General features: G+C 39.7%; 1 protein-coding gene across 1 annotated transcript in view; it reads right to left on the bottom strand.

The window, feature by feature from the left end:
• LOC139124976 (fatty acyl-CoA hydrolase precursor, medium chain-like) overlaps positions 1–5,165 on the bottom strand; it is an 8,560-nt gene extending 3,395 nt beyond the window's left edge. The window contains exons 1-5 of the mRNA XM_070691094.1: positions 4,739–5,165; positions 2,261–2,417; positions 1,474–1,551; positions 1,194–1,312; positions 443–616 (exon numbers count right to left, since the gene is read on the bottom strand). Coding sequence (XP_070547195.1) covers positions 443–616; positions 1,194–1,312; positions 1,474–1,551; positions 2,261–2,417; positions 4,739–5,092 — 882 coding nt within the window. The 5' untranslated portion in view covers positions 5,093–5,165. The remainder of the gene's footprint in view (positions 1–442; positions 617–1,193; positions 1,313–1,473; positions 1,552–2,260; positions 2,418–4,738) is intronic.
• Positions 5,166–11,501: the final 6,336 nt, after the last annotated feature.

Raw genomic sequence — 11,501 nt, 5'->3', positions numbered from 1 at the left:
AAAGCATGTTGGTATTCAACAAATATACCCAGGAGTCAGTACGCCCTCAACAGTGAAACTCACAAAAAAACCCAGGGTGACACTGTCGCGAGGTCAAAACTGATACTGAAATATATACTGGATCTTTTCTGACCATTTACGAATAATCCATGTGATCCTATGTAAGGTTGGCGCATTCATATGTGCATAATCGCCATAGATGTTTAAATTATATTGAAACAAGCTTGGCTGCATGTTAAAAAAATCTATTTGCAGTCGTGCGAAAAAATGAAATTTTGCCAACTGTTACAAAGAAGTATGAATAAAGTTTTAGCATCAACAAAATTTGGGGGAATAAAAATACGTGTTACATACACATGTACAAAATGACTAACGCATGCGCGTTTCGACAAGTATTCATCTATATTTGAGCTCGTTCACAATAATCAATGTTAAGTCTTACCGTTTGCGGATCGCTGGCATCTACGAAGTCTTCAGCAGGCACGCTACGAAGACATTCAACCAACTCCTTGGACGTTTCTCTCTCGCAACCGACCAGTTTACCCAAACCGTGAGACATCTTGTTTTGAAATGCCACATCTGTACTGATGTATCCTTGCAGGGACGCTGTTCCACTCTGAGAGAGAGAGAGAGAGAGAGAGAGAGAGAGAGAGAGAGAGAGAGAGAGAGAGAGAGAGAGAGAGAGAGAGAGAGAGAGAGAGAGAGCAAACAGAGCGACAAAGGAGAACAGAAAAAAAGCAAATTGGACAAAGATGAAAACAGATAGAAGGACAGACAGCAGGACAGACAGAATGACAAAAATTGAGATAAACAGGGACAATATGATAGACCAACGTGAGAAGGCCGACATGTGAAAAGCCAAAAGAGTAAGCAAACTTGAAGGAAAAAATGTACATATGACTGTACAGAGAGCGAAACAGAATACCCTTTTTCATTCACAGCTCTCCATTATTGCGTAGACGAAAGATTCTATACCACTCCTAAACAAGACACATTTCGTACTTGACTCATTGTAACTTTTTACAGTTTGGCACTAGTCGATCAATGATTATTAGGAACATAAAAAATCGACGGAAAAAGACTCCACAGATATCCAGTACATAGTTTTTCTCGTAGCCAGTAGACGTTACCTCTTTTCTAAACACCTTTGACAAACTCCTGGTGCTACCGGGTGTATGTTTTAATAAACTTACCTGTAGAATTGCTCGATTGAACAAGCCGTCTGTCAAAGGAGATAACACGAGGTATTCGGAGCTTATTGCGCCCGCACTTTCTCCAAAGATCGTCACTTTGGAGGCATCTCCACCGAATGCTGTGGGGGAAAAAGACACAAAACAAAAATGACGAGAATGGCATATGCATCTCCAGCAGCTGCTGCAGAACATTTGAAAGGCTTTTCTTTGAAGAAGCCTGGTCTACATATAAGACGAATTTCTGGAATTGATATTTTGATTTCGAGTGGCCGGCCTTTACCTGCTATGTTGTCTTGGACCCACTGCAAAGCCAACACTTGATCCAGGAAGCCATAATTACCAGTGGCGTGTTCATCACCTGTTGGAGGATAAGCGATGAAATTCAGTTTTTATGTCAGAACCGGACAATATCAACATCATTCTCAATGCAGTTATTTCACGTGTTATTTCATTTATAGACCCCGCAATGTTTAATTAATACATCTTTGCGCTTTCATCTTCCCTGATATTATGTTTATTTCAGACTTCAAGGTTGTATGCGCCTCGAAGGTGAAAGACAAAAAACGTTTGCTTGAACTTCCATCAAGGAATCTTTCAACCATTATCCTTCGAAATTAACATAAAAAGGAAGAGTCACCTTACAGCTTTTGCTACTGGTCAGGAGAAACAAATTAGCCAATATTTACCAAAAATTAAATTTCAAAAGTAGCCATCATACCAGCGTTTACTCAAGAAAAAAAAATTTTCGAAGAACTAAGAAGGTTTAAAATTTTCTCATATCAAAACCTTTAAAATGAGATCCCATCGGTGTGGTTGATTAGAAAAGAATTGTAAAAGTTTAAATGTACAAATATCTGTCACCGAGGCACATTGTAACAAAACAGATACGAAATGACATTGATATCAGCTTTTTTAGTGTTTAGATTCACGTGATGTCCACGCATAAAGCCTGCCACTACCGATAAATCTTCTTTCAGTTGACTTCCCTGATATACCGAGCAAAATTGTACCGACAAAAAATCTTCATCTGCGATGAGCCATATACAGACAAGCGAGGAAACACCTACCAGTGGAGAAAAAGCCGAACGGACCAAGTCGATAATTGATTGCCACCAGGATGACGTCACCAAGGGCAGCCAGTGCCGTGCCGTCGTAATATGTTCCTCCGGAACCCATGAATAAAGCGCCGCCGTGAATCCAGACCATCACTGGTAGCTTTCCGGACTGTCGGGTGAAAAAAATTGAACCACAAACAAGTACCAATGTTAAAGATCCATTAGCTCTAACTTTGGTCATTTTTTTATTTTGTTTGTTCTGTGTATCATCCGCAGTTTCTGGTTTGAATCCCTGCACCACATCATGGTGAAATTCCTAATATTTACCTCATAAATATACCCTATATGAGTATAATCTGCATTGTTATTGTTCAAATTTTGTATTCAGGTCAGGACTAGAATACATTTATCAACAATAGCAATGGTCATTTCACATATACAGGCTGTGTCGGCAAGCAAGACATCGGGCAGTGGTCATGATGATCGGATTATAGTAAAATTCTGTAGTTGATACATTAAAACAGAGTAGTGAAAAATTAGTTAAAAGTTACAGCTAGTCCTAGCAGGCTTTCCTGATCAAGCGTAGTTGAAATAAATGTGTTCTTGCAAGTGATCTTTTTTCTCTAATTACTCTCGTAAAGCCCTGTATTTTTAGGTGATCAAATGGGTTGTTTTAGGATATTATTCAACCATAACCCTATCCGCCAAAAAGTGGGTCCATTATACTTGTTAGATACACGCCGACTATATAAAACGGCAAAGGAACAAACAATAGTTTCGTTCAAAGTGTTTTTCTTCTGTAACTTGCAACACTCAATCGCCCGTTCAGACTTGAAGTCATTCGTATCAATAGCTATTCAGATGTCATGATGAGATACTATTCATTTTGGAGCGTTTACGGACTTTGGCAACGGCAGTTGGTCCGGTTAGCAAAATCGGTACCGAAATTCTTGGGATGCGCTGTTTTCACATATCACCTAATTTTACAAAAAAGTTATTGTTGTTTTCGTTCACAAAGACAGATCGGAAAAAAGAGGTGATTCTGGACGTTTTTTTTCTCTAAAGTCATTCAATCATCCTGTAAATTAATTGTAATTGTATTATCTTTCAAACTGACATCCTAGCTTAGCAATGCAGGTATGTCTTGCCGTAAATCGGATTCCTGGAAGCTTTCGCTGAAGGATGCATTTATTGGTCCATTCCCTGCCATGATAATGACAGAAAGCTGGTCGTCAGGTCAGGAACAATAATAAAATTTTTCCTCCTCAATAATACAATTTTTCTTTAGTTATTTTGGAAATGTTTTGTATTGCGCCAAGTATACATTTTTCGCATTACAATTATTAGTTCAGGGCGCTGTGGTTGCGCTTATTTTACAGTTTTTTTCTTGTTTTTCATCTGGGAGTATGTGGAAATACTCAGAATTTGTTCCGTCAACACCTCTGTAGCTTTCAAACGACAACAAACTTTGAGTAACAATGATTTATTTTTTCTCCTGCTTTACCAGCAAAGACTGTCTAAACGGTATTATTTATCCACGTTTGAACTTTGTCACTCTGTAGGCGGCCGTCAATGACGACTTCACTGAAGAACAATGGCTTGTACATCTGGTGGCTTTTGTATATATTGTTAATGACGTCACGACTAGGTAGAGTTGCCTCCCCCCCAACGAATGGCGTGTATATTTACGTAGATTTGTATGTTGATAAATTTATATACCTCTCTGCTGCTCCGTTTTGATTGAGCAGTTTGTTTCGTAGGAATATTTTACGTTTACAATTTTTCAATCAACGAGCAGTAATTTAGACTTCCAGAAATGCCATGCAATATTTGCATAAGGTCATTGAACTAGGCAAACATTATAGAAAACTGTAGAAAAAGGGTTATTTTGAAAAAAGCATTTATGTTTTATGTTCATTGTTGACACATGCCTGGGACGACCTGCTTGCCAAATGTAGGTGAGCGTAACACGATCTTTGTCCAAAGGTCGGTCACCGTATTTACGCACGTACTCCTCCTGGCATGGACCAACGCTCACCGTTGTGTGCTGGGGGTACTTTATCGGTTTATTTTATCGGTTATGTAACTCGTCAAATAGTGTGGAGCAACGTTCTACTTTTGCAAGACGCTGTTATCCGGAGACATGTGTATTGGGAAACTAGTAAAATGCTGAGTAATTGCAAACGGAAGGCAAAGGTCAGACTGGGGCATTCTGATTGTAGTCATGGTAGGACTTCGTTAGAATACGCATTTCAATTGTCAACGACATTCGTGTCTTTTTCATGGCTCCATGGTGTATCCTTTGTGCATGTGTAAATGTCCGAATACCAGAAATCCTTCCCCTTTGAGCCTAGTAACATTGATCATGTCTCACTGTAATCATTGACAATGTGACGTACTGTACGGTCAGGAATAGACCACTAGATCGAGGGTAGGTATAGTTGTCAAAATTGAAAAAGAAATGTAACGAAATGGGTCACAGAAACTTACCTCTCTCTGCGGTGCATATATGTTCAAGTATAAACAGTCTTCGCTCTGTGGCTCGTCCAACGGGAACATTGATATATACGGTTGTATGCATGCTTTACCAAGTTCCTTGGCATCGCGGACCCCCTCCCAGGGCCTGTTTGAAATGGGTGCCTGGAATCGAAGGTCACCAATCGGTGGCTCGGCGTAAGGTATACCTTGAAAGACGTGCACTGTGCATTTGACATCGACGTCTTTGTGCGCGAACTCCACCACCCTGCCGGCGACTTTACCCGATTTCAGCTCTACGGTTGGATCGTCGGCGGCAATACAGCCAATCAGAGCTATGTAAAACACGACAAATCGTACGGACACCATGGCGGACACTCACCTTTCTTCGGCGTCGTAAATCGATAGGTCGCTCTGAACGTTAAATGTTAACTACTGCACAGATACAGGTGTCTGGACACATAATTACCTGTACGAGCACAGGGTATTGCTGGTATTATTCGTCTAGAAGTTATGTCGAGTGTTTGCCTATTACTTTATGCTCGTTATCTTTGTATGGTATTTCGAATGAAACAATCCATATCTGTTAATTGCCCTCCCAATCCCCTTCATTAATTGGTTCAGCCGATCAACAACGATTGGGGCTTATCGCCCTGTCCAAATAACTCATTAACAGCTCATAAGGTAGTCTCTTTCTTACCTTATGAGCTGTTAATGAGTTATTTGGTCAGGGCGATAAGGCCCCCCCCCCCCGACCCACGTTGGTGATCGGCAGAACAAATTAAGGAGGGGGATTAGGGAGGGCCAATAACAGATATGGAAAAAAAAACATACAGAAAAAATAACATATGGACTGTTTTCGTTGAAAAAGCATACAGAATAGGTAAGGTAAAGTAATGGGCACACACTAGATACAGGTAAGGCTTGTATAATGAAAAGAAAGTTTATTTATTGATCATATTCAGAACTTCTAGACGAATAATGGTGGCAATACCCTGTGGTACCAGAAGCAATCAGCTACTATACGTTCTTGTGACCTGATTACAGACCAAGAGGGCGCATTGAGTGTTTGCATTTTGCAAGCATTAACCAATATCTACAGGACTGTGGGTGCACGAGAGGGGATTACTGATGACGCGGCTTATTGCAAACACTGGACGGGAGTTTTTGTACTTGTATGTAAACAATGGTTTATCAGGGGTAAATATTATACATAGGAACGATTTAGCATTTAATTATCACCTGTCTCACAGTCCCTCTAACGTACATATCACCATGGATGTAAAATTCGATATGTCGCCTAAAAGTCTTCACCCCGCGGCAAAGATACACGCCGTCACTGGCTTCTGTGCCTTCGGGTCACTAAGGCGAAGTCTGCCTACTCGGGACAGGCTGTTGAACGCTGCAAGTACTGTGTTTGTTGCCAATTAAATAATAGGCGAAATCGTGGTCTATGATTATGTCATTCAATTTAGCAACTAAACCGGATATAGTACTTTCATCATCCTGTAGCAACTACAAAACGCGGTGTTTGCACTGACTGTCAGGCAGACACGACGGTGGAAGGGGTTTATGGTTCTCCCAGCCGTGGGACATACGTGATCGTGTTCAGCGGTGACTGCGATTTTGATATTCAGACAGGCACAGTCCCTCTATCCACTAAAGATAGAGGGACTGTGAGACAGGTGATAATTGAATGCTAAGTGATAATTGAATGCTAAATCGTCCCTATGTATGATATTTACCCCTGATAAACCATTGTTTACATACGAGTACAAATACAGATATTATGCGGCAAAAAGTAGAACAAATTCCGGGCCCGGTGGTCTGATGTACACGCGAACAGATTCATAAACACGATTGAAACTGATTTGGGATAATTGGATAGTACAGTAATGCCGAATTAATCTACAAATGTAATCCCATCTGCTTTTCTTTTTACATTACACAATTGTTTTTGATCATCTGCCTCATCTAAGGCATTATACGCTTCGCAGGCGTCAATTCCTGCCTGAAGAGAGATTAATAGCTCCGTACATGTCAGATAATCTGTCTTGCAGCTGATGTATAATAGAATAACGACTTTGACCAGAATCAAGGACCCATCTCCAGATCAAGATTGCACTTATTAACCCTTGTAAAGATGAAGAGATTATCACTGTGTCTACAAGGTGGCCCCCATCATGCCGCAGAAGAACTTTGAACATTCACAATAATAAGCATGTTTCTGGTCATGTAAATGCCGCCCTCTTATGGTGAGTTCCTCATCCTTCATAAAACGGTATATAAGTCTATTTACAGATTAAATCAAATTTGATGTACACCGACGTGCACGTTTCCTGACAAACGAGCAAATCTTAGATGCATATAACAATTAGTAAAAAGTGGTGATCAGTCGTGGATAGATAAAATAGAGCTTCCCTTGTTTTTACATGAACTCACTGACCTCATAACCCTTGGATTTTGATAACCAGAGAAGCGTGTAGAGACTTTGTACATAATAGGCCTATTTACAAAAATCATACAGTCCTACCTGGACCCCGCAACTCTTCCCCTGTGTGTATGTATGGGTACTTGGTAGCTGTTCAAACACTAAGTGATGTGCAACGTTTGACAAAAAGTAAACATGCTGACACTAACACTCAGCATTTTTGCTTGCTATGGGTACTGGAGCCAATTTGTGTGCGTGTGAGATAGGACGTTATTGTCGACAACTGAATAATTTGACAGCATTAATAATGCACCGACATGATATGCAGCTGTACTGAGAAGCCGTGAGTCGAGAATTCCCAATTACAATGAGGATAGGTTGGAGTTTGTTAGAGCAAGATTAATTATTGTTCCATTCGCTTTATGTGAAAAATGCTAAAACACTGTTGGTAGGTTTGCACTTAAGGTCCAAGGCTGATTAAGATAGAAATGACAAAATATGAAAAAAATGCAAATTGACAAGAACCATTAGCATACACTAGAGAAGTTATTGATCATTCTAGGAACTCGTACCGTGAAAGCAGCGATTGAAAATGTTAACTTAAATACAATCCATTAGAATATTACTTATGTATTCTCCGCTTATTTTTATTTTGGTTGCGAGTTTGTATCACAGACGTCAAGACCAGAAAACGGAAGCCCATTTGAATACGTCCTTGTCAACTTTCCAGTCGGTAAGTACTTACTGGTCATGACCAGTTCGTGAACACACTCTAAAATAGGAGACGTTCAAAATATATCCCATAAACGCCCATGTGACTAAAATAAACCAATCACCGTGTCGATAAAGTCATGCGGAACACCGCCGCCAACGTTGAGACGTACGTCTGTGGTCTGACACATGCGCATATCGCGACTGTTCGACTCCGCCTATCGAGGAAAACAACAGAGTCGCAGCAACAGAATCATGGAACTTGAACATCGTAAAGTTCATGCCATGGACGGAAGACACTTTCACATGGTCTTCTAGACGTTTTCAGCTGAGGACTGACAATTGATGTAACCATCGGATGGCCAGTCATTTCATGTCTTCGTTCACGGTTCGATATAACGCTGGGAAAACGGACCTGTACGCAGGGCTATACGCCTGCAATACTAGTCACGACCTGCGATCAACAATGCTTCCCGTTTTCAAAACCGCGCACCGTTGCGCACCTATCCGTGGGACCCAAGTGTTAGGCATCATTAGAAAGCTGGTTTTCTGCCCCTTCGAATGATATAAGAAATAACTAAGTAAGCTAGAACTACGATCGTAAAACGCCCGCAAAAATGAGTCGACTGTCAACGTTAAAATCGCGGGAAAGTGTGATGGCGATTTGCGTATTTCAATGACTAACTTCAAAATGACGTAACGAGAAGAATCTCGCACGTACTACCCTCCAAAACTGCCATTTTAAAGTGTAGACCATTTTGGAGATATTTTCATTCGAAAGACACCGAATATCTGTCAACTGGGGTTAAAAAACCCGCCGAAAGTTGCCAATGGGTTCGTTCCCGCAAAATCGTACGTTCACTTCCGCATTTACAAATTTAAATATTCATGAGAAATTCCCTTCTGCCATTGGCCAATACAAAAGGTCATGACTTCAGCAAATGTCTCCTATTTTAGAGTGTACACGAACTGATTACACTGATATCACCAGATAATCATTTCAATGCCATGTTTATATAGAATATATATATATATATATATATATATATATATATATATTATATATATATATATATATATATATATATCATACATATGTATATATACGTGTGTGTGTATACACATATGTGAGAGAGAGAGAGAGAGAGAGAGAGAGAGAGAGAGAGAGAGAGAGAGAGAGAGAGAGAGAGAGAGAGAGAGAGAGAGAGAGAGAGAGAGAGAGAGAGAGAGAGAGCACTGCCAGGTAATATGCACCTCGAAAGTGAAACACTTAGATTTTTCTCATAAAAAGTATCGTTCCAATTACATCTGTGAAAGAAACGCACCGATAATTGATAACGTAGATGTCATGAACTCATTAAAGTTTGGTGACTGAAATGACGTTTGCATGCGTAAATACAGCCTGCATACAATTAAAACGAAGAGGAGAAAGAGTCAGGGACAAATCTGGAGCGGACGACATATTCTTAAACAATTTTAATTATTTCAAAGAGTGACATCCATCAAATTGGCAAAAAAGCAAACTGTCCACTCTAGCGATTTGGCAGAACTTTTACAAAACGATGTGCGGGACTACTTGCTTGCTAAATCCGAATGAAGAGTGGCTATCGTTGTCCAAGGGGAAGAGCAATCACAAATTATTCGAGTTCTGGCTGACATACGTTATATAAGCATATTTCCGTGAGATCACTCAGCATTTCACTGACAATGATTGAAAAGCTATAAAAGATGCCACGATACTTTCAATCCCATGAACGGCACCCTCTCCTTTGCTGGCCATTTTTTTTCCGTTTCATTCGTCCCAGCACCACAACTTGTATTGACAGGTACTGCTTTTAGAATGTCTTTCTCGGTTGAAGAGTACAGTTTAATCCTTTATGCGGGGAAACAAATACAATAGACAGTAACTCTATTCAAAAAAGTTAATACGCAGAAACACCCACATTCGAGAGATCAAGAGGAACGAAACGGAATACTTCACCACTTAATGCAAGCTGTTATAATGTTTTTATGATATCACACGTTGTCTTGTCATTTTAGCATTCAGGTAGTATGCGCCTCAAATTGAGAGGCTTAAACTTTAGCCACAACGTTCCTCAAGCATACTTTTAACCTTACTCTTTTAATCTCTTGAAAAAAATCAGGGGTCACCGTGCAAAAATTGTTACTACAGAAAAAAATTACCCAAAATTCGCTGATATACGAAATTTAAAATGGTCGCCATGTCCGTGTTTACTCTATATCAGTGCATTAAAATTTTCATTTTCACAAAAATAAGACTGTGAAAAGCTAACGTACCGCAAGAGATTTGAAATGAGCCTCCACAGCGATAGATCAGAGCAGTATCGCAAAAGTTGTCAGTCAAATATTAGTACTTAAGGCACATTCTACCGTCAACGTGAAAAGGTCGCTCTTTTCGTCATTATGGTCATTATGGCATTTCGTTGTAGACTTGATGTTCAAGAAAACTTTGTGGATACTCCTGCCACCCCCAACCACCCCTCGTCCATAGATGTTTTATAATTGTTGCTCATGTTTGATGGATTTATGGAAGATTTGAGGAAAACATTGTCCAATAATGGACACAAAGTTATGAAACGAATAAAGCCAATGTAACTTCCGCATTGTAATAGCAGACGACAACATGCACGAGGATGGTCGCACTCATCCCTGATTCGGGTAGAGGTGTGCCCTTGAGAATTCGAAGAAATACAAACAACAAAAGCACAATTTTTTCTAGCTGAACTTGATTTTCAATCGGGAATCCAAATTCCCGTTAGGCGTGAACACTGTATATTCTGCAACATGACGACCAAGTTTCTCATTCAGGTAAAAACACTAGCTCGGGGTCAAAAGTGTAAGCTTACTGTTTAGAATCTCACGAGTTCACTTTGGGCCAAACATTTAGAAATGCACTACTATCGTCTTTAAACAAATAAAAAATTCTATAATTTAATACGCAACAAGTTGAACTCGCGTCCATTGCAAACTAGAATAATGAAACTTCACAGATGCTTCACAAATTAGGTGAAGTTCCCAAGCTATACTACATAGATGCTGTCTGCACGTTCAAATTGAGGACATTTTCATGGTTAATTTGTGTCAGTTGGAACTCTTATAAGTTTCTTGGTTAAACGCATTCAAAACAACACTTTAGATTGTGACCTGTGTTTGTTGTAGGTAAATTGTCTAAAGTATAATCAAAGGTGTTTAAGTATAAATGTTGTCGCAGGATTTATATTCGGTTGCTACAAGCATTTCGTTGTGCCACTTCTATTTAAATAAGGTAGTATGCGCTTCGAAAGTAAAAGACTTAAACTTTGGCTCAAATTTTCCTCAAGAAATCTTTCAACCATACACTTTCAAAATCAAGAATAAAAACCGGGGTCACCGTGACAATACGACACAAGAGAAAAAAATACACAAAATGAAGAGAAAATTTAACATTTTCAAAAATTTAAGACGATGACAGTTTTTCTTGCTCAAAGGGCTTCAAGATGAACCCTCATATACATGATCACAAGTGGTAGATCAGAGAAGAATTGAAAAAGGTTTGAGAGTCAAAATATATGTCCCCGAGGCACATTCTATTTCTGTTGAAAATTACTCGATATCTTCTAGCAGTGCCCCATTGCC

The sequence above is a fragment of the Ptychodera flava genome (assembly GCF_041260155.1).
Source record: "Ptychodera flava strain L36383 chromosome 23 unlocalized genomic scaffold, AS_Pfla_20210202 Scaffold_24__1_contigs__length_23054250_pilon, whole genome shotgun sequence".
NCBI lineage: Eukaryota > Metazoa > Hemichordata > Enteropneusta > Ptychoderidae > Ptychodera > Ptychodera flava.
This window is presented reverse-complemented; position numbering and strand designations above follow the sequence as displayed.